The sequence below is a fragment of the Argiope bruennichi genome, chromosome 10, assembly GCF_947563725.1.
Source record: "Argiope bruennichi chromosome 10, qqArgBrue1.1, whole genome shotgun sequence".
NCBI lineage: Eukaryota > Metazoa > Arthropoda > Arachnida > Araneae > Araneidae > Argiope > Argiope bruennichi.
In genome coordinates this window covers 83,964,080-83,988,588 of record NC_079160.1, presented here as the reverse complement: position 1 = coordinate 83,988,588, position 24,509 = coordinate 83,964,080, and the positions used below count along the sequence as shown (strand labels likewise).

The following is a 24,509-nucleotide window of genomic DNA, read 5'->3' as shown; positions in this document are numbered from 1 at the left end:
ACAAAAAAAAAAAAAAAAAAAAGTTTGGAGATTACGCTTTAAAAAAAAAGTTTCCTTGGAAATTATGTCAAATCATTAAGGACTGTCTGATATATTATCGCAATGTTCCAACTGATTAATTACGTCACATAAGCTCATTCATATCAATTGCTTCCAATTGTGTCAAGGACTAATAAACGCGGAATTGTCTATGCGAAATGAATTTATTATTTCCCTCGATATCAAAATTCTAGAAATATTTTGTAGTTGGTTCATAAAATTGAAAGTTATTTTCTTTTCCTTTTTTCAGAAATAACTTATATTAACACATTTTTTTGTTCCTTTTTATTTTGTTCTGAATAATTCGAATGACTAAATTCTTTTCATAATTCATAAACAAAACTGGCAACATTCTCTCAAATCTTCCTTTTCATCGCTAACCAATAGAATTAATCCTTGCTGAAGGTAAGGCCTTTACGTCATGTGAGCAGTGATAATGCGAAAGCGTGTTGATGTTGTTTGTGTTTTCTGTTTGGTTTAATATTGTGGCGTGACACGTTAATCAGCGGTGTTTATGTCTGGTTTGAGGTGAAATTAGTGAAAAGAAAACTTCGTCATTGATAGAGAAACAACGATCCGAACCTAATTGTAGTTATGAGCTCTATTTTACAAACTTTGAAGAAACCGTACGACTGTGTCTTACGATTCTATTCTTCTAAAACGCAGCAAGATATTTCGCCATCGCAAAGACCAAATGTTTTCAATTCTATTTTGAGTCCCTTTGAGACGTACGTTGTGTCGTTACAGAGTCTTCTTATTTGGGAACGACCGTATTTAAGCGCCGGAGCGTTTGTTACTCTCAATATTTTTTATTGGTATGTTTTTTTTAATAATCTGCCCAACTAGTAGTAATTATTAGTAAAATAAATAATAATCCACTCCCGTTTCTTTAATGGGACACTTTTGTTTTGGTATTGCGTTGTCTGAAAACTTCGTCTTATTTTCCTTATCGGTATAAATTTTAATCGATATCTTCAATTAGGTCAAGTTATTTTAATGATTATTCAAAATATGACAATCATCTTTACAGGTTGTTAAAAATGTCTTTATGAAAAGTTATGTTTTAAACTATGTTCTAAAATGCTAATGATTTCATTATTATAGAAATTTGAAATTACTGAATATTATAGATTTTTATATGTTTTACAAATTATGCATAATATTCAAACTTGTAAGAATTGTGTTAAGATCTGTTTCTTTTTCATTTATTTATTAGTTAGTTAGTATTTCTGAGCTGTTTGAACTATTATTGAAAGTTTTATTTTTTTATGCTTAATACTATGAGTTACATTTAACTTTTCATTTCCTCAAAAATGGATTTCCGCAATATCTACTCTGCTGTTTCTTAATAAAGAACATAGTATTTATTTAAATTTTCATCTGCTGTCAACCTAATAAAAGAATTTTTTTTTTGGGGGGGGGGAGGGGTTTAAATACTTTGAGAATTTATTTTGTGTATTCTTCCACATGCTGTATTCATATTGGCTTATTCTTATTTTTTAAAGTATATGTTTAATGCTATGAATTACCATCTTAAACTTTTCATTTTCTCCAAAATGGACTTCATCAACATCTTCATTGTTTCTTAATAAATATAGTAATTATTTAAATTTTCATCTGTTCTCAACATAATAAAAGAATTATTTCATTTTTTTGGGGGGAGGGGGGTATATTATAAAGGTTACTTAAAAATGTGGCTTAATGCATAGAGTAAACAGCATTAGTTGTCAAAGGTAGGAGAAATAAAATGGAAGTATTAAAAATTAATAAAACTTATCTATTAAGCAATTATTATTTTTAGATTTTTAATAAATATTAAATTAAATAAGAATGATGAAAAAAAATACCTTTTTATAATCTCCCCCTCCTCCATATTTTTGTCTGAATGCATTTTCTGTATTAATAAATATATAATTAACAAAAGATATCAAATATTGCATTCAAGTATTATAAAATGCAGTACAAACTAGCCATAACTATTTAAATAGATATAATAATATAAGTTTTCTTAGTATAACCCTAAAACAAAACACTGAACTAATTTACTTAAACTCTATTATAAAGTAAACTTTAAGAGTCTTATGGGTTATAAATCATTACATTATAAATAAGTAGCATGACATTTTTTTGAAAGATAAAATCTACATTGTAAATTTTATGAATCTTTGTCAATCGCACTTGATCCTACTTATCAGTATGTTGTTGAAATAACATATTGTAACTCTTTATGTAATATGTGTGATAACAGCGATGATCAAGGACGCACAATATGGATATCAAATGTAAACACATTTACATTTTTTTTTAATTGTTGATAAAATATGCAGTGCCATTAAAATTTTTGGTAAGATATTATCTTAATAATTTATGCTTGGTTATGTAAAATATATTAAAAATACTTTAAGCATAATTTGTTTCATAGCATTTGTCATAATAATTTTCCATAAAGTGTTTTGAATCAGTTTCTTTGAAAATAATGTAAAATTTTCTTGAACAAAATTTTATAGAATGTTAAGTAAGTAGAGGTCTGATAGCTGGCAGGTAGAGAAAAAAATGACTGAATTAGAGAAAATAATCTATATAAAGTAATCCAACTTGGCAATCAGAAAAATCACAATATCGTAAAACTTCAGTTGCAAAATACATTTGTCATTGTCTGAAATGAATGCAACAAGTACACTGATATAGATTTTAAAATAAAGACAAGTTGCACAGACTAAGAAATAAAAATAAAAGTAAAGATATTTTTCTCAGGACTGCAAATTATAATACTTTTTGTTTTGAAAAATAGTTTTTTTTTTATATTTAATAAAAAGAATTATATAAAAAATATATACAAGCAGTTTGTATCTGATATTTTAACAATTGTAATGTAATTTAATTACCTTACATAAATATTAAAAATGTAATGATATTGAAAGGATACTGTCAGTCTGTGGACTAATTAATGAAAACTCCTATTTGGTTTGTGACCTTCATTCTATTGATAAAATATGCTTCCTATGGGAGGAGTTGTACTGTAATCAATTCATACATAGTTAATGCTGTCATGATGATTGTCCCGAAATGCTGTGGCAGGGTGGGGCTAGCTTGCTTTGCTCTCTTGAATGTAAATTTAAATTATCTTTATTTCTTAACAATTAAAAAATTAGTTGGAATTATGCAGTTGGAAATGAATTACAATGTTGTTTATTTTGCATTTAATATTTCAAACAGAATTGGTTGTTTGTTATTAAAAACTGAACAACATAATTTGCCTTTTAGACCATTTGTAATGTAATAATTTATTTTAACAGAATGCAGTTTCTTTTTTCTTGTTTATTGTAATAATTACAATTTAAAATGATCACTTTCATTTAATCAAGAAATAATTTCACTTTAATTTTAAAAATCATTCTCTTATACCACATAAATTATTTTGTATGCAAAGCAGTAATACATGAGAAATTGACGCATGATTGACTGATTTTTCTTCAATTTGATGATGAAAATATTTGATTTTTAATATATGTTGGTAGAAAACAGATTTGTCTAGAATAGTTTTATAATAAGTTATATTTCAACTTGTAATTTATTTGGATAATAGCCATTGTAAATATTTTCTTTTAAGCCCTTAGATAAGTTATAAAAGTAATAATATTTCAGACAATCCTGATTAAGAGCTTCATTATTATGTAATCAGTTTAAATTTAACATAATCTTTTTCTTTCAAATAGTTTTTTTTTTTTTTTTTTTTTTAACTTTAAAGCGTTTATACCAAAAGAGAATGCTTTTATAGAAGAAGTTACTGTAAAAGTACTATTAGGAGATGGGGGAAAAAGCTATAATTTATAAATATTTTTTTAAAAAATTGGTATTTGAAAAAAATATTTCATTTAATCATTGGTAATACAAAATAAAAGTTGCGAGTATCTGTATCATAATTGATTATGTAATATGCATTCTAAAGCTTATCTAAAAGCTGTACTCTATAGAGAATGTCATAGAATTATAATGAGTATTCCATCTAAAATTAAACAAATTTTATTTTGCAAAATATTAGTTATTTTTATTTAAAATGCCTTCTATTGAATTACATACTTTTATGCATTTTAGGATTATATTCATAACTTTGTTTGAAGGCCTAATGATACTGTACCGAGCTTTTCTGATACTGTCAACTTTTGATTTTGCTGGTTCAGTCCACCCCTTCTTGCCCTCAGTTAATATTTTAACTGGAATGGAATTTTTACATATCCTACTGCAATGATGATTTTTTTAAAATTATTAAGTCTAAGAACTTTCAGGTTTTAATAGTGATATTAATAAGCTTCATTTTACAAACAGATTGTATTTCTTTTTGATTATTATATGCAACTGTTTATGAGAAAAGATTGCATATACATTATAAAAATTTGAAATAAAATTCTTCACATGAGTTTATTTATGTTTTTATGTTATATTGAAATTCCTCTAATTTTTACATTTGTATTTTAGGTTAATTGTTTCATGGAATCGTAGATTCTTTTCAATTGTATCAATTTTTGCCTTGGCTTTATTCTTGTATAGAACATGGGTAAACCAAATTTGGCCTGAAATCAGAGGTACTTATTATATTCTCTATTATTTATTGACAAATTTAAATTAATGTACAAATTTTGAATAAATGTATGTAAGAAAAAAAATTGCTTCATAAAAATTTATATTTGCTTTATTTTAGTGCCTCCTCAAGAGGGTGAAGATACAGAAAGGTTTGTTTATCACATTACTTAATTTATATAAAAAATATTTTGCGAAATTAACTATTAATTTTGGAAATTTATGAAGTTGTAATCGTCTTTTGTATTCATAACATCTCAAAGATTTAAAAGTACAGAAATTAAGAAAACTAAACTTATTAAAATTGAATTAGAGAATTGTTTATTAGAAAAATGAAACAAAAGTCACATTTCTATATATTTTTTAAACAGCATTAATTGCTTTATTGTTGGAGAAATGCATGAAATATTCTTGAGTGCATTTATTTGTCAGCAAAAGTATATAAATATGAACTTGATTTTAAATTTGCAAAATGGAAGCATAATGTACAAATCAAAAGTCAGTTATAATTATAGCAATAAAAATAATTCTAAAAGGAATATAAAAATGAATTAGTTCAATATAATACTCAAACATTTAAATAGAAGAGAACAATGTGTTACTATTTCAGCCTGTTTGGTAAAAATTAATAAGATCTGTGTGATTATTTAGTATTTGAATAAAATTTTTAAAAGCACTTGGTTAAAAGACAGAAAATACTCAAAACTTTAAAACTGAATGAATTTGGAAATATCAGAAACTATTGTAGAAATTAAACAAGGATACGTAGCTTTTATCTTATTGCTAAAAAAAGAAATTTGATATTAATTTTACAAAAACTGTATAATTGATTGTTGAGTGCAGTATGTTCTGTTTTAAGCAGCAACAATGAGGCATCACTATACTATTAAAGATTTTTCTGAATAATTGAATTTCTAACTTATGGGTTCAAATTTTCTGATGCCATCTGTTGAGATAACAGCATTTGTAGTCCATTATTCATGCCTTGATGTATCAATAATTGTTGTTAAATAGTAGTATCTTCATGTGATTGCTGGTTCACTATGAATATTGTTTATATTTTATAGCAGATAAATCAAAACCATAGGTTCATGTTCACGTTTCCACGAAATTTTCTAACGGTAATGCTATGTTATTTTCATTGTCTTGCATATATTGTATACACTAGCCGCCTTTGGCGACCAGCCGGTTCGCCAATCTTAATGTTCGTTTAAATTTTAATAATTAAATAGGTTGAACTGGAATACTCCGGTCGTACTATTAAATATTTTACGCAATTCCAACTTTAATAGATTCTTCAGCAAAATATTTTAAAACTTCAAATTTTGATAGTCATATAATTCACTCATAATATTATAAAGGCCTTCAGTCATAGCGTGGTATGTATATCTTTAATTTTCTGTTACCCCTTGTAGAAATTATGCTTTAAATTAAAGTGTAAATGATTAATCTGCAATTAATATAATAATATTTTTTACTGAAACAAAGCATTTTTTTTAATAATACGATTACTGATAATAGAGTCACTGAGCGTTTAAACTTTATGGTCACTAAAGAATATCTTTCTTAATTTATGTAATATCTCAAGAATTTGTGAACAAAAATTTCTCAGATTCATCATGAACAGATCGATTCATTAACAATGTTTCATTTTAAATGCATCAAACACTAAGAAAATAAAATGAATCGTTTAAAATAATCGGTCTAAAACAGGAAAAAAATACTTAAAAAACGATGTACTTAAAACTATAAGCATATACAAAAAATATATAACTAACATAAATACAATTTACTTACAAAAGCATGCAACTAACCTAAAAATAATTTAAATCATCCGTTGATAGTGGTTGTCATGACAACAATCAGAACAATGCGCATGCGTGAATTTTCTTCGCCAGTTAGGTAACGCAAATGCGTGAATTTTTCTACGCCAGTTGGGGTAACGCTATGCAGATTATACATTTTTAATTTCCTTTATTCTGTGTTATTTTAATTCAAAAGTACTTCAGAATGAATCTGAAACATGGATTAATTAACAATGTTTAATTTTAAATGCATAAAACATTAAGAAAATAAACAGAATCGTTTAAAACACTCCGCCGAAAAATGTTAACCCTAGCCTCATTACTGTTGGGAGAAAAAAAAAAAAACTAAAGCCTTACTCATTTGGCGGTGGGGAAAACGGAAGATTTTTTTGGCGGGAAAGTTAGTTTTTAATTAATAATTAAAATTTCAAAAAAAGGGACCCCAGGTGCACATTCCCAATCTCTAAGGTATACATGTACCAAATTTGATAGCTGTATGTCAAATAACCTGGCCTGTAGAGTGCCAACACACACACATTGAGCTTTATTATAAGTATAGATGAACCTTTCTAATGGAAACAATTCCATTACTACATAGTGCTATTAAAAATGTAAATTTTGGTTCATCTATCCTATAACTCTGGTGGTATTACTTTTGCTTTTTTTTTACTTACTTTACTTTACTTTTGTATTTACTTTACTTTTTTTTTATTCTTTTGTAAACTATACATTTATTAAACAGAATCCATCTTCATTTGTTTTCAACTATATAAGAAAAACAAGCAATTGAATGCTTAGTGAAATAATATAAACAGTGAATCTCAGTTCAAGAATGTAAGAAATTAAGCAAATATATATATATATATAAAATTATGAACATTTAGAAAAAATTTGAAATTGTGTTAAAACATATTTTTGCATTATTTTTGGAAGTTAAATTAACAAAATACCAAAATTTAAGTTTTTTTTTTAAATTAAAATTCTAATGAAGTTGGTAAAAAAGTATCATTCTGAAATACTAATTCCCTCCTTCCAAAGTATGTATGTGCCAAGTTTGGTAGATCTAAGTGAAATTGCCTGATCTATAGAGTGCCAACTTTCTTCTTTATTATTAGTAGAGGAACAATATAGAAAAGTCATAAAGATAACTAAAAACATTTTTCTAGAGCTTGCTGTTCATGTTTTGTAATGCCAGTTGTGGAAAATATAGAAAAGGCTCGTTTATTCTGTTTTTTAATTTATCAATACAATTAAATAAATGATAAATTGTTTTGATAATTTAAAATCAAAACATATGCATGCAATTTCATATTTCAGTAAAAATTAAATTGCATTTTAAAATTATTATCCATCCTATCATATGACATTTTTCAAAGGTTTGCTTGCTTACAAAAGCATTGACATTTGAAATGTACCATTATTTTGAAATTACCAATTAATTGGGTTAGCAAAAGTTGGACTTTATAATGTTTCATTTTCAACTTTCTCAGATAAATTCCTAAGCTTTTTTCTTTTTTTTTTTTCCACGCACATATATTTGCATTTATGTTATTTTTATAATGCTGTGTCTTGAATATTTTTGAAATTTTATGTATTTGTATTTGAATATTATAGTTGGACTACTGTAAATCCTGAAGTTTTAAGTGTTCCTGAAATAAGCCGTTATATGAATGACTTTGTTGACAAAATGATAATTCTTTGGAAAGATGTTTGGAAATTGAGGAAGGAGAACCGTGGCTTGGTAAGATAGTATACAGTACATAATTTAAAATCTTAAATTCATAAATTTATTTGTATTTTTAATTTCATAAATCCCTTTCTCTATTTAATTACTCTTCAATAAATTTTTGATAAATTATTTGTTAGATTAATTTCCAATTTGAAGTTACTTTAGAATTGTTGGATGTGAACCTATTAATTTTCATCTGTGGTCAAATGAGGAGTATGGCAATACATCTGGAAATGTCCTATTTTTCATATTTCTGTACTGTACTAAAGAGTATATAGCCTTCACAAATATAATTAATTTTTTTTTTCAGCATTTAAAATTTAGATTTTTTATGACTGTTTTCTTTATGAGGTTCCTCTTATATTAACTTGTTTCAATTTATTTCCATCTTTCAAAAAAAGTATTCATTTTGTTATCATAAGAATGATTTATCTTAGATTATTCTTATTTCAGTGACTGTGAAAATGTATAGATTTTATGGAACACAATAAATAATTTTATTTTTATATTTGCTTATAAATACTTTAATTATTAAGTGAATGCAATGAAACAGATCCTGGCCTTTTATAGAGTTTAATTTTGTTTAATTGATAGAATTTTTTTAGAAATGTATTTGGCAAATAGACTGATAACTTTTTGATTGACTTAATTTGCTCTCGCCTCCTCTTCTTTATCCAGCAGTCGTAGGTAGTTTCCTTATTATTAAACCACCAAACTGATGTATATAGGAAATCAATATTTTAATTTTAAAGTTTCATATTTTTAAGCTTTATACCATTACTTAATTTTTTTTATATATTGAATATTGACTTAGTTAGATTAGTTGTGGTTAAAACTTATGTATCTAGTTAAGATTTAAAAAGGTCATTATGTTTTCAGTTAATACTTTTATATATTTATTTATATTGCAATATAATGTAAATAAATTTATATTGCAGTTCTGTGCTCTGATGTGTGGCTTCTTTTCTTTTCTGGCCTTTATTGGAAAAATATTTCCTGGGGTTCTTATTGTTTATGTTTTAGGTAATTTATAGCTTTTTTTACTCTTTAAATTTATTTAAATGTATTTCATTAAAAAGAATATTTTAACTTCCATTCATACATCAAAATTTTTGAAGGCTAGCTACAATTCTAAAGATATTGATGAGCAAATTTAAGTAATGAATAGTCGTCAGTAATTAGAGGAATTTCTAGATATTTCAACTATTGGCATTTTCTTGTGTAACGTCAGTATAAATTAGTGTTCTGCATTGTACTGATTTACAATATTGTAAACCTTAAAATTAGTAAAGGAATAAAATTTTTAAATATTAAAATTCATTAAAAAAATAATAAAACCATATATTCATTGACCATCTTGGATCAAATGACCAAGATTAAGTCACTATAATCACTATAAAAGGAAGCTGAAAAAACCAAGATTAAGTCACTATAAAAGAAAGCTGCAATTAATCTCGATTTCAATATGATTATTCAATTTGCAAGAATTAATTTTAAAAAATTGCGTGCACATAATACGATACAAAGGTTTTTTAAAATGTAAAATAGTTTTTTTCCCCTAATTAAATTTGTTTATATTTTGCTAGGTATGTGAAAATGTGAAGTTCCTTATGGATTTTTTTCTTTGTCTAGGGACTCCAGATATCTCTTAATTAACCAAGATTTTAATTCATTTATAACTATAAATTCAGAACAACTTCTTGCAATGATAAAAACTATATAAAATATTGTACTGAATAAACTTTTTTAAATTTATATTAATTGATTTGAATTATACATAGTACAATTATGATTGCATAGTCAGTGAATTTAAATGAGCAGTTGTAATATTTAATTTAAGACTATTTTTTGCTATATCAAATCCAATCAAAATCGAGAATAAGTTTAAATGGAATTAAGTTAAATTGTATTTTCGTAATTTATGTATTTGATGAAGTCTGTATAATAAGTATTTATTTATTTATTATTATTATTATTTCTTCTTCTTAGTGTTAGTCCTAACTCTTGGTCCTGGGGTAGCTCTGCATTTGATTCCGTCGACAGTTTACGATCAAATAATCGACTATTTTGCTGAAACTGATAGTCAAAGTAATATTTTGTTCTATTATTGTTTTTTCTTTTGCTATTGTTTATTTGGTTTCAAACTTAAACTGATTAAATTAATAATTTTTCTCCTGGTTTTCTTTTGTTAGTATTCTTAAGATATGTTTCATGTTTGATAATTTGTTGTTTGATGAAATATTTGTGATATATCAAGAAATTTATCCTATAAATAATTCAATTCAATCGAAATATGTTGCAAAATACTCTTTTTACTTCTAAATATAATCTCTTTGGAATTGAGTGATTTAAATGAGTGTCATTCTTATCATCTGACCATAGTTCAAAGTTACAAAGTGTTTCTTCACTGTGTTAGCATAAATATAATCTATAACTGTAATTTCGCTCTTCATTATGACCATTTTATATTAAGAAGTATGAATGATTGCTTTTAATTTTACACCTTGGGAAAATTATCACTTTTTCCCAAGTATTGCAATCAGAGATGCCATTTATTTAAAAATTAGTGAATTTCTATTTTAAAATAAATCATCTAATTTTTAAGAATTATATAACAACCCTGTAACTAATATTTAACTAAAATGCATCTAATATTAACTCTGTAGTAGTTGCATTTAGTAATCTGGTTTGTGAAGATTACTGGAATTTTCAATTAAATATTTTAATGGCTTCTCTTGTTCTTAATTGCTTTAGAATTTTAGGAACTTTATATTATTCTGTTGGAATATAAAATTTAATTGGAATTTAAAAATAGATGTATTTTAAAAGTTTTTCATCATTGCTTACTTTTGAAATTGAACCATAAGTATTACAAAATATTAAATAGCTAATTAAAAAAAAAACATACTTTATATACAAACTACTTATCATGGAAAAATGAACCATATCTTCATCATCAACATGAAAGAAAAATGTATTATAAAATATATGTAGCAACAATGAAAATGATAGTGTCTTTATGACAGTAAAATAAGTTGTTTAAAAAATAAACTTAAAATAATTGTGATTAAAAATTGAATTTTAAATTATACAAAGACTCATTGTTTATTGTAAATTTTTTGCAATTTTGGTGAAAAAGCATGGAAGATTTGCTTATTTGGAATTCTAATTAAAATTTCAAAAAGATAGATTTATGTTGCACATTTCCATTCTCTAAAATGCGTATTTGTCAATTTTGGTTTGATAACTTCGAGAAGGCCTAATGGTCTATTTGCCCTCATACACAGATACATTCTCTTTAATTATTAGTAAGGATATTTTTTAAATGTAAGCAAAGTAAATTTTTATTAATTATAAGTGGTTTAAGTCATACCCTTTCATTTTATGAATTCTATTGAAATAGTTTATCTACTGTTTTAATTTCTGCAATCATCTTCTCAAATAAGCTTTTTTGTGTGTGATTTATGATTTTACAATATGTGAAATGTAAATTGTTGGTAGTAACCACAGAGCAGTAGTACGGTATAATATTATTTTATATTGTTTAGCTTAAAAATAATGTAAACATGGGAATTTATGAATCTTATAAAATGATTACATTTCACATTCCTGCTCAATGAAAAGTTCCAAATCTGTGATGATGCAAAAATAAGATTTCAATGCACTTTTAATTTCTAGAACAGTAATTTTAAAATATAATGAGTTCTTATGAAATAATTTTTAAAATCAAATTACATCTCAACAATTGAAAACATGTCTGATTTCTCAAAATCAACCCATTACCTTTTATTTTCAAATAATATAAATTTTTAAATTAAATTGTTAAGCTGCAATAAATTTTTTTGTAATGCAAGCCTTGTGAAGAGAAGAAAAGTTTATCATTCTATAAATATTTTTAAAATGTTATTAATATTTTAAAATTCCTAATTTTATGTTGTTTTTTTTTAATCCGACACTGTTTTTGCTTCTAATTGTTCCTTTTATTCTTAGTCTTTTATCTGTACACAATTTTTGAAGTAATTTTATACCTATCATGTGATAATAAAATGTACAGTTAGATTTACTTTTATTTGTATATATTATGATAAGGAAGATGAACTTCAGTAATAATAACCAGTTAATTTCTTCTTTTGTGTTAATTTCTTATTAAAATTCTTTCTATTGACATAATAATTTCTGACATTCAGAAAGATGGGGGGGGGGGGATTCTTAAAAAAAAAAAAATGGTAATTCAACAGTTTTGAAAGGAAAATAGCATGGAAATTTAATAAAATAATTGCTCATAAAGATGTTCATCATGCGAAAATCCATATCGCACATAACTTAGTAAATTTGGAAAAGTTTTATTTATAATTGATTTTGGAAAAGTTATTTTACAAGATTTTTCAAATTTAATTTCATTTTATAGGAATTAACTGTTTTTCTTGAAATTTTTTCTTCTTTTTATATAAATTAACATGTACTGAAAACCAATATCCTTAATTTTCACTAAGTAAAAACTTAATATAGGTTAAAATATACTTGCAATATTCTCAACATTTTTCAAAATATGGCTATTTAAAAAAATATTTTTTAATATTTGAAATTTTTATATTTATCACTTAAATTTCGGTATTAAACAGTTCTTTAGTTTGTATTGCAGTTTCACAGTCTGCTTCAAAATCTACTGGTTTATCTGATCGAGACAGTGACATTGAAGAATTTGTTCCAGAGATCTCAGCAGACATTATACGGCAGCTTTCATTAAAAGATGATATACCAGAAATTCCAAGTCCAGGTGCTGTACTGACTGAATCAGCAGATGATGAAAGTCTCCCAGTATTTGGAACTGATAGCTACACTAATGAGAGTGAGTTAATTTAAAAAAAAGTTAATTTTATCTGAAATATAATAATAGTTTTATTTTACAATAATTTGTATGCAAAATTGGATGAGTGTTAACTTATTTTATGAATGACTATCAATGATATTCTAAGCCAGGAGCCATAATTATTAAATAATTTTCTCGTATATTTTTCTCTGTCAAGATAGATATGCCAAGATAGTATGATTATCTTTATGTTGTCCTTGAAGAATGAAATCTTTTGTCCTTCTGCTAGATCTTATATATATAAGCTGTTAATCAGTTATAAACTGGAATTTTGCTATTTTTTTTTCATTAGTAGGTTTAAATAAGTAATAATATTAAATGCCAGATTGATTTGATTATTTAGCTCATTTAAAATTTTATTGAAATAGAATGTGATTTGTTGCTAATAAGTTGTTAAAAAATGAGTAATTTGAATTTAGAATATATATATATATGTAATGATATTTTAAAATTTAATTTAATCCTAATTAATTTCCCATTTTTTTTGTCCCAATTCAGCCTATGTCAAAGTCATTCTAAAGTGTTCTCTTATTTCCTGATCCCATTCCACTTTTTCTATTTATTTAATTCAACTGAAGCTTTGCAAAAATGATGCACCATCAGTTCCATGTGCCTAGTGAAAATGATCCCTCCGTTGCCTTTCTCAAAGATCAGTACATGTATTGAATTGACGCACGATAGAAATCTCATGTTATATAAGAGGAGGGATAATTTATTTCTCGCTCTTCTCCACTTATACTCTTGTTTCCCTGTGGCAGACGTGTTTTGTCTACACCTTCTTGTAAATATATTATGCCTTCCCTGGATGGATTAAAACAAATTTAAAAATTCAAAATGTCACTTCAATGTCTTCAAACATGCCTTCTGCTTATATATATATATATATATATATATATACCATTGAAATAAATCCATTTTAAATGCTTGTTATCAGACAATTAATTGAAATTCTCTGAGCATTTTATGTTATTGTCAATGCCATTTGTTTTGAAACATATTTTGCATTAGAGCTTGTGCTTTAATTTTCATGCAGGTTATTGTGAAACAAGTTTTATGGTTAGAAATTATTGAATATTTATGTAAAAAATTAAATAAGCATATAAATTTTTTCTTCCCTGAAATGGAGTATAAATTAATTAATTTTCTGCTGAATGTTTTTATTACCTTTAATTTAAAATGTAATTTACATTTTTAGGAAAAAAGAAAAGCCAGGGAGGGAAGGGAAAAAGCAAGCATTATTATGTGAATGATAATATTCTCAATTAAAAAATAGTATTTTTGCTAATTTTGTTGGAAATTTTTTAATTTTTTTTTTCTTGTTTTCATTAAATTTTTAAAAACCAAATTGAGAATTTATGGAGGCAATTTAAATATATAGATTGTTGTTATTTAGTATTTTATGATCCACTAAAAAGGCCATATGCTACTCTAGTGGCTTCTAATGTAGAATGTTTCGTTGTTTTTAATATTATTATTTGAAACAACAGTTATTATTAAATTATATTTATCATAATTTTTGTAAATGTTATTTTCGAGCTTTTGCTTTTAGAAAGAATTCTTGAAGAAGAATTCTGATAAATTTTTGCATCATAATTTTCAACATTACTTTATTTAAAAGCTATTTATTTGATCTAAACCATTAAAACTACAATTTATGGAGGCGGGGGGGTCCCAAAAATTTTGATTTCGCTTTAAAATATACCTTGCTGTTAAACATATCTTGCATACTATTGCTGATTTAATATATTTTATTTTTAATCAAGAAGTCTACAGTTTTTATAAAACAACATATGTATCTGTTGGTTTCAAAATTCTGCATTACATAATTGGCTAAATCTAATTATTTTCATTCTGCTTAAAGCAAGCAGCTAAGTTGATTTTCTTCATGTTTAATTTATTTTAAGTATAAAGAAAATCCTGTAGTCAAAGAGCTGAAAATTGAAAAAAGATTAGATATCTATGGAACTTTCTTTTAAAGAGTATTTAAATTTGATTTTAATATTTTATATATTTCACATAAATTTTTTTCAATGAATGAAATATCATTCCAATTTTTATTCAAATATTTTTCCAGATTATTTATAAAAGAATTGTTTTTATAGAATATAGTTTATAAAAGAATATTTTGTTGTATTATGAGCAGCGTTTTGTGAGTAATAATTCAGGATTAGAATTTGGAGACTAAGAGCCTTAGTTTGCATTTTTTCTGTATAAGATGCGATCATTTATAGCCTATAGAATTATTTGTTACACTATCTGATAACAACTAAAAATTATTATGTTGCAAAATTTGAGAAGTTTGAAATTGGGACACTAATTTTTAGTTTTAATTCACTGTGACTGCCGTTCATGAGGAAATCATGTATTTCTTTCACCCAAATTGTAAGCATCTTCTCATAGGTTATATATGAGGGAGAGGGATATACTAACTGGCTCCTCTAAGAAAGAAAAAAAAAAATGCTAAATTGAAAAAAAGAAGAAAATATGCTCATAGAAATGTATTAAAAGTTTATAGAAAAATTGATGATTAAACCAAACAAAAAACAAAATATTTTGTTTAGTTTCATCAGTTTTTGTGTAAACTTATAATACATTTCTATAAGCATTAAGTATTATACATTTAACATTAAGCATATTACATTTCTATAAGTAAGTAAGTAATTAAAGATTAAATGTCTAGCTAAATAACCAACAGCATTTATTCAAATATTTTGAAAGGATTTAATGCCTTTTTGTAAGTTCTATCATTATTTTTAAATTACATTTATATTTTTGAAATCTCAGAAGAATTTAAAAGTTAAGGGGTTTTTTTTTTCTTTTCTTTTTAATTCCAATTTCTTTATAATAGCTGGTCCTCAGGCAATGCACATTGACCCCAAATGAAATTTTCTTCTCATATGGGAATACTAAAACGAGTGAATAAATCAACGAATGACGAGTCAATTACTACAACTTTACCCTATGAAGCTGAAATCTATGTGACAAATATGTCATTTTTCAGCTATGTTTACTGAAAATTCGCATGTTTCGAGGCTGTATTTTTGTTTTATATATTTGTTTTCATAAAAGATATGAATATATATATATATATATATATATAATATTGGCCATTTTTCTGTCTTTTGTCATTTTGTTATATAATTATTCCCTTATATCAATTCCAGGTGATGATTTCTCTCTCTATCAAGGCCTTGGTGCCTTTCCAAGTGTTGAAGAAGAAGGCGAAAGTGACATAGAAGAGGACATTTCAGACATAGTGCCTACAGTTCAAGATATTGTGCCTACTGCAGAGGAGCCTGAGAAGGCAGAAATGCATTTCAACCTTACCCACTTTAAAGAAGATAGTTCTGAATCAGATAGTGATGTCTTCACAGAAGGACTGTCTTTCAATAAAAACCCAGTGCCATCTCCACAACATTCTGACAACCCAAAAGATAAGAAAGTAGTCCCTCACGAACAAAAACTGTCTTCTAGTGATGTAGAAGATGAATTGTTGGACTTTGAGATTCTAGAAGAATCTGATATACCAACTTGAAATATGTTTTTTAATAGCGCCATAAATGGAGTGATATATATATTTTTTGTTGTTCTTTGATATTTTCAGTATTTTTAGCTCTTTTAAAAGATGTGATTGATCTACAAAATTAGCAATTATATGGATTTAAAAAAAAAAAGAACAAAGTTCCTTCTAATTTTGATTTTAAAAAGTTCCTAATTGTATTTGTCATTGTTCGTTTGAGGATGAGGGTTGATGGTGAAAGATGAGAACAATTTCCAGTGGTATGACACCGGAGCTATAAAAAAAAGAAACTTTCTAGTTTTTTTAAATTCTTTTTACGAAAGAATATATTCCTAATCTAAAGACCCAGGAAGATTAATTTAAATATTTTATAACATTAAGAATTCTTTTCTTTTAACTTCTTTTTTTTTATGTTTTTACTTTTTTAACTACTTTTAAAATAAAAGTTCATAATTTTTCATTGGTTAGGGTCTTACAGAAGTGACTAATAAATTATAATTTTAATATATATATATATTTTGGCATTAAATTAGTTGAATTGTTCTGTATCTTTAACTTTATTTATCTACTTTTATCAGTCGAGAAATGTGGTCATACCACACATTAAAAAAAATTTCAAGTTTTTTTTATTATAAATTTTTTTATATATATTTCAGAAATTTTTTAAAGTTTGAATAGTTTTAGTTTACACTCATTACAGTTTTAAGCATGGTTTCTAAATAATATTGTCGTTTAGGAATTTGACAAATGTTTAAAGTAAAGATATATTTACGCTTTGTAAATATGTATATGAATTAATATAGATTTTTTCTATTTGATCTATTTTATATTTGGTCTGCTTTGTGAACAGTATGCAATAGTTTCAAAATAATTTTTTAGTAGATCAATCACATCATACTAAATTTTCCACAGATCCTATTCCCTTTGTTACCAAACTCAAATTCTTTTGCCACTTTATGATAGTTAATATGTACTTAGCTGACAAGACACTTGCTGCAATCATTACACTCGTGTGTTACCTGGCATCTTGCACTTGTAGCAAATTATAATTCATCATTTATTTCTTTTATTATTTATTCATTATTTATTTGTTGTAGTCAAAATTTTCTTTTCTTTTACAGTAGCCTGCTGTGATGAAATTTTTATTTTGTTTGTATTAAAATTGTACAGATAAACTTCCTTTTGTGATTATTAGCTTTATTATTTTACTGTTGTTGTTTCTTTCATATTTTATAGTTGAGAACAAAAAGCACAGCAGTGCTTTTCAAAAGCACATGATTATATTGATGTTATTATTCAGAAACTAATTATTTGATTTGAGTTTCCTTTCACTTGAACAGAATTGTGAAAAATTTAGTGAGATTTTGTTTTCAAGTTATTTTATTGAATTTTTTATTATGAATAATAAAAAAATTATTTTGTAATTTTTTTATTAAATTTGGTAGGGAAAAAAATAATAAATAGCATTGCTACTGGAAATGTGACAGATGATTCTTAATCATTTTTTTTTCTTCCTTTTCCACATTAAGTAAGAACTTTTTAAGCGATATTGAGGGATTTCTAATTTTCTTAATTTTCTCTAATTTTTTTAATCAATAAGAAGACAAACTCGAAAATAGATTTATCTTTGTGATATATATCTTGCCTCATGTAGCTTACGTGTAGAGTACTTTCAACTATGTATTTAGTCATTAACTTGAGGTTGATGTTTTTTCTCCTGTGGCCCTGATTGCTATTGATTCATAAACAATGAAATGGGTTTTAGTCCCTTTTTATAGATATCCATTTTTATACACTGAGTGGAAACAAAGACTGTTGTACTTCTCTTTGAAAACTTATTATTACTTGATGTATCTGAAATTATTTTATGTAATTAATGTAGCTTTTAAAATATTGATATTTTTAAAAAGTTATTTGGCACATATATATAAAATATCTTTTACTTGGCATCATAGGTGCATGGTTTAAATTCTGCTTCTTTAAATTATTATTTTTATAATTACATGAGATTTTATAATGAAATAAGTTATTATGTGAGAAACTATAGAACTTGGATAGCTTTAATGATGTATCAGCTGTGCTATTAAATTTAGAATTAGAAATAACTCTTAATTGCTTGTTTTTTACAAATATCTACAGGTAGAGTATTTTTCACAAGCTTTTAGCTAACCAAATGAATTAATATAAACTGTGATGTTAAATGTGTCTTAAAATTTATAAAACACTGAGCAGGTTTTTTTAATTTTTATTATTAAACTTAAGGATGATAACTTTGTTCTTCCTTCACCATTGATCTGTTACATGAACTTTATTTCCTATCTAAAATTTTCAGCTCTAGTAATAATTTATTATTTTTCATACTACTGTTTTTGACATTTATTAATTTTATTTGAAGCTTTTAGTTAGTAGTTTTGTTTTGAAGAAATATGAATCTGGGCCAATTTTTGTATTCATTATAAATAAATCATATTTCATGTGTTTTATTGTGAGTTGACTTCTTGATTTTTTCCCTCTCCTATTTGCATTATATATATATATAATGAATTCTCGATAAATTTTGATGGCAACAGTTTTTGAGAAAGTGTTTTTTCTCTCTCAAAGAAACACAAACTACATTTATAAAGCCGTTCAATATAAATCATAAAATGTGTTATATTTGACAAGATAATAATGACAAAAAAATAAAAGAAGGAATGGAACTGAAAGATATTTTGGATAATTTCTGTTAACCATGAAAATGTTAACAAAAATTATCCATTTGTTAACAGAAATTTAACCATGAAGTGTTTTCATTTTTTTTCACATTCATTTGACTGACACAAATTTCATTCAAAACTGAGTCGCCATTTCATTTGAAAATGGCTGTATATTTTAATTCTCTCTTAATATATTAATCTGTGGTAATTGTTTCTACTGCAGTTCAAATTGTCTGATCTATCTAAAGCTATGAAATTTGGCACAGATATATTTTCAAATATGGAAATGCTTACCTTAGAAATTTTTTTCTTGAAATTTTTATGAGAACTTTAATTAAAAATTGAGATTTTGATATTTCTGCACTATAATTTTTGAAAATATTGCATAAAAATTATAAATGCATATTGTTTTAAATGGTCTTTTAATTATACTTTATGATCTTAATGTAGTGCAGTATTTCCCCAATTTTGATAATTCTTAAAAAAAAAAAAATCCTTAATATTTGATTAATTATTTTTATTTTTGCAATGAAATTCCAGCTGTTTTTATTTTTCTTCAAATGTTTATTCTGTTGTTATATGTACAATTTATATGAAGAATAAAGTGAAATTACATTGTTGAAAAGATATTGTGCAATTAGAAGCAAATTATCAGATAGTTACTGCTGACTATCAGGGGATTATCTGATAGTTACTACTGTGATGTCAGGGGATTTGACTCTATAAAGGGATGATTGCATTCTAGATTTTTACTTTTTGATGCCTGAAATATCTAATTTTTTATTGAAACCCTCTAACTTTCTCGAATTTTATCCGATTAGACTTGGGATTTCATTATGATCACCTAAGTAAATTTTTCTTCGAATGATAACTCGCCATATGTAATAAATAAAACAGTTTCAAATTTTAATCCTAAAAAACAGAAATTGATATATTTTTTATTAGCAAAGTCAGTTTTCTTCCCTCCCCCTCCATTTTTCTTTTCTCCTGGGGTGGGGCGTCACTATCTGAGATGGTGAATGATTCGCAAATTTCTTGACTAGGCCTTGATATTATTCTTTCTGGAACAGGTATGTCTTCATAACAGTTTCATTTAATTTTGAAAATAATTTCGAGAATCATCTTCCTTATTTAATCTTTCTTGTATTTACTTGGATAAGTATATTTATTGAATTTTTTAAGAATCTTAGCAGAGTTATTAAGAAAAGAAATTCCGATGTATTCCCAGAGACATGTATTTATGAACCAACTGCATGCTGAAAAAAATGTCATCTAGTTAAATATTTCTATCAAATTTAGCTGACCTTTGAAAGTCATAGTTTCGCAGTTTGAATCTTGTTCTTCATTGTGGGACAACAATTTTCATTGCTCTGGTGAATTGATAGATAATTTTTTAAGTATAATTTTCATAGACAAAAAAATCAAATCAATAATAAAAAAAACATACAACAAAATCAGGCATTTTTAAACTCCTGTTTAATAATTATTTAGTTATTAAATAGGAACTGAAAGTATTGTTATTCTAGTGCGAATACTTCAATCCAAAAGAAGTGAAAATAAATGATTTAATCTTTACAAAACTAGTGAAATTTATTTTTCTTTTCTTCATGGACCCATTTTTGAAAATTGGTTTAATTATATGATCTACATTATGTTGAATGATAAGCACTGTACTGAATAATAGCCTATATGTATTGCAGATTGTGAAATATTCTTTTAAAAAAATGCATGTTAAGATTTGGGGGTCAGGAATTTACAAAACTCCATTGATCAAAACTTTATGGAAAATTTATTAAATGCTCCATTATAATATCTTTTCATGAACCTATCGTTCTTTGGTTTCAGTTCTCCAATGTCTGTTAATAAGGATGTTTTAGCAAGCATTTTAGGTTCTAATGGAGTGCGGCAAGATGTAAATGAATACCTTCATCAAACTGAACTTTCACTTATTCTCCAAAAGTACTATAAATTTAGCAATTATTAAAAAAATGTTGAGAAAAGAAATTGCTAGATAATATTTTGTAATGATTTAATGAGTAATTATTTTCAAAATTGCATTTATTTAATTTTTTTTGCTGAATTAAATTGTTTAAAAATACGATCACAAAATTATTGAAAATTAAGGTCATTAATTAAGTGATTTATTGTTTTCAAAGCCGGCGTCTGGGCATATGGGTAGCGCGTCTTCCTCGTGATCTGGGCGTCTTGGTTCGGGCATGGTTGTTCTTCATCTGTGTTCTATCTGTGAGGTGTGTGAATGTGCCCCCCTGTAAAAAGGGGTTGTGCAAGCGAATGTGTGTGAGTTTCATGAGCTAGAAGTGAGACTTCTGCCCTCGGGTGCTCAGGGGTCTTTACTCTTAGAAGCTACTGCACCCTCTTTCCGTGGACACGACATCATCATCATTATTTTCAAAATCGTTTTCTTTATTTTACTAATGAGAATATAAAACATGCATATATGTATGTGTAATAACATTATGAATTATTCGAAATTCTGTCAAATTTTTACTTATGCTATTTTCAGGATTTTTGACATGGATTCGCAACTGCCCCTGTCCATTACAAAAGCTTGGAAGTTCAGGTGATATTCCATTAAAATGATTTGCCTTTAATGTCTGCCACAATATAATGCTTTATTGAGAGAATCATACATATCAAATGAGAGATTTAATTGAAATAAAATACAAGCAGTATTCTAAATTAACCTACTAGTTATTAAAGGCGATTAGTATTAAATAATTTTAAAATATTAATAATAAGGAACCAATATCTATTGTGATATCGCACTGTTTTTGATTTCATGGCATGACATTGCTTAGACTCGTTTCTATCAAATAAGTTAAAGGCATGTAAAGGCCTATTTCTAATCGTTTGCTTGTCGAAATTTTTCTAGAATGTTGAAAATACGACCAAAATAATGTGTGTAAAGTTGAAAAAGAAAATTATGGTTCTAGACTATTGTTACAAATCTGTAATGTTGCTTTTTAGTACGGTTAGTTCAATCTCTGGAAAAACCGTTTTACGATCAGTTCTGTTGGATGCTGATCGAGTGATGAGTCAGTAATCCTAGAGCTTGGCGACAAACTTGGCCACCATTCGGTGACGAATTTGGCGACAAAATATTTAATGCTGGAAACTACCAGAATTTTAGCGATTGAGCCAATAGGAACCGAGATATGCCTGAGTGTTCCAGAATCTTCTCTGCCCATCTCCCGTGAACTATAAAAGGCCGGCAGTCTCAAGCTGCGGTCAGTCGTGAAACGAGTCGTAATTGTGGAAAGAGCCTATCGAGAGTAGTTGAATCAGTCCGGCGAAGGGCAAGAGTTGTGTGCCAAATTCTGGTGTTTATTGTGGAAGCAGCATCGAGTCGTGTGTGGAGTAGCCAGTCGTGTAGTAGTGAGTCGGCAGTTAGATACAGCTAAAGCGAGGAGAATTGCAGGCGTTTGGAGAATGAAGAAGCTACGTAGATTCCTTCCTCCTGCCGAATTCTGTCTAGCTGCTTTTGTGCTGTATTTGTTATTACTATCATTACTACTTGTGGGCTACTGTTTTTGTAGCGTGCTGCTGTGTATTGCTTGTGTTCGTCTCGGCTGTATATTTGTAGTCTACGTATTCTTGTCTTCGTGTTTAATAAACGCCGTCATTTGTTACTAAAAGAGTTTCTTCATCGACCAACAAATAGGGAAAGAAAACCGGAATTTCCGTAACAATATTGAAAATATCTATACTTATAAGATTAGAATTTTATCTAAATCTTAAATGAGGAGAAAAAAATATTATTTTAGCATTGGAAATTTTATATGAAAAAAATTAAAAAATTAAACTTCGCTAATGGCAGTTATATTTTCTTTCTAAGCCAAGAAATACTTATTTAGTTAGAAATAAAGCTAATGTGCATCTTAGAGCAATTTTTAAAAAAATTTTAATTATAGTTTTAAATAATTAAAAATTAGGCAAAATGTTGGCGTATTTCCGTTATAAATTCTGAAAACATTGCGTAAAATCAAATTTTAAATCGTCTGAAAATTTAAAAAAAATATATCTTTTTAAGATAACAAATTTAATAGTCATGAGAATTTTTGCTTAAGTTGGCAATTTTTACTATCTTGTGTACGAAGTATAATAATCGTCAAAAAATGTGAACTCGATATTTGACAATTTCGTTTAGACTTCCCTGAGTTCGTAAAACATATTTTTCAAAAATGTCCGTCTGTCTGTCTGTGACAATGATAACTCAAAAAATGCTTTGAGCTAGACGGATAAAATTTGGTATACGGTTTTCAGATCAAATTGCAAATTTCTGTCAAAATTTGAGCAAAATCCGCCCAAGGAAAGTTTGTCTCTCCGTCTGCCCGAATCAAAGTTAACACAATAACTATAAAACGAAGAGTTAGATAGATGAAATTCGGTACTTAGATTTAACGTACACTGGTGTGCAAAACTTAAGCAACAGGTGCTTTTTTTTGCCATAACTCCACGAGAAATTATCTAAGAGATATAAAATTCAGAAATGAGAGACAGCATTTTGTATTTAAACGATCACGAAAGTTTAGTAGCGCAAAAAATGAATACAATGCATATAGAATGGGTGGAAAAGAAACTGAACTCATAGTATCTCTACACATGATTGTCTGCACAACAAGCAGATGTTCCGTAGTATGGGATATGCCATTCCCTTACTGCAATGATTGCTTCTCACCATCTCTCTATACTCAGCACCAGATTGTCCAACAGTTCTTGAGGTAAGAGTGCCCAATCCTCAATCAGTATCAGTTTTAGTTTTAGGATGTTCCCCGGAGTATGTAATCGTGCCGGAAGTCGTCTCCCCAAAGCATTCCTCACATGTTCTATGGGATTTAAATCAGGAGAGAATGGTGGCCAATCCATTCGAGTGATATCTTCAGTTTCCAGTAGCTGCTGAACTTCAGCAGTCAGGTGTGGCCGTGCATTGTCATCCATAAATACGAAGTCTAGTCCTATAGCATCTCGGAACACACTCAAATGGGAAAGGATCACCTCCTTACAATAGCAATCTCCGGTTACAAAATCTCTGTTGAAAACGTGGAGTTCAGTCCGCTCGTTCAGCATAATGCCTCCCCGAAGACAGGATCACCCTAGTAGTCTCCTTTCGTGATGTTACTGAGATGAAATATTGTCCCAACCTTTTTCTAAATCAACTAGCGTTGAGAATCACTTGTGGCATTGAAACGACTCTCATCCGTAAAAAGGGCACGACTCCATTGATGAGATGTCAAGTTTTTGTGCTCCTTAT

At 26.9% G+C, this 24,509-nt stretch overlaps 1 protein-coding gene across 2 annotated transcripts; it reads left to right on the top strand.

Annotated features, from left to right (window-relative positions):
* Positions 1–461: 461 nt before the first annotated feature.
* On the top strand, positions 462–18,336 carry LOC129988024 (reticulophagy regulator 3-like). 2 transcript variants are annotated; one of them, XM_056096102.1, is made up of 8 exons: positions 462–854; positions 4,516–4,622; positions 4,739–4,769; positions 8,037–8,163; positions 9,090–9,174; positions 10,141–10,239; positions 12,794–13,000; positions 16,186–18,336. In XM_056096102.1, exons 1-8 carry the CDS (start codon positions 634–636, stop codon positions 16,554–16,556), a joined length of 1,248 nt encoding a protein of 415 aa, XP_055952077.1. In that variant the 5' UTR covers positions 462–633; the 3' UTR covers positions 16,557–18,336. The 2 variants fall into 2 exon arrangements, with proteins under 2 accessions (XP_055952077.1, XP_055952076.1); XM_056096101.1 differs by having other exon boundaries at positions 463–854; positions 12,782–13,000.
* Positions 18,337–24,509: the final 6,173 nt, after the last annotated feature.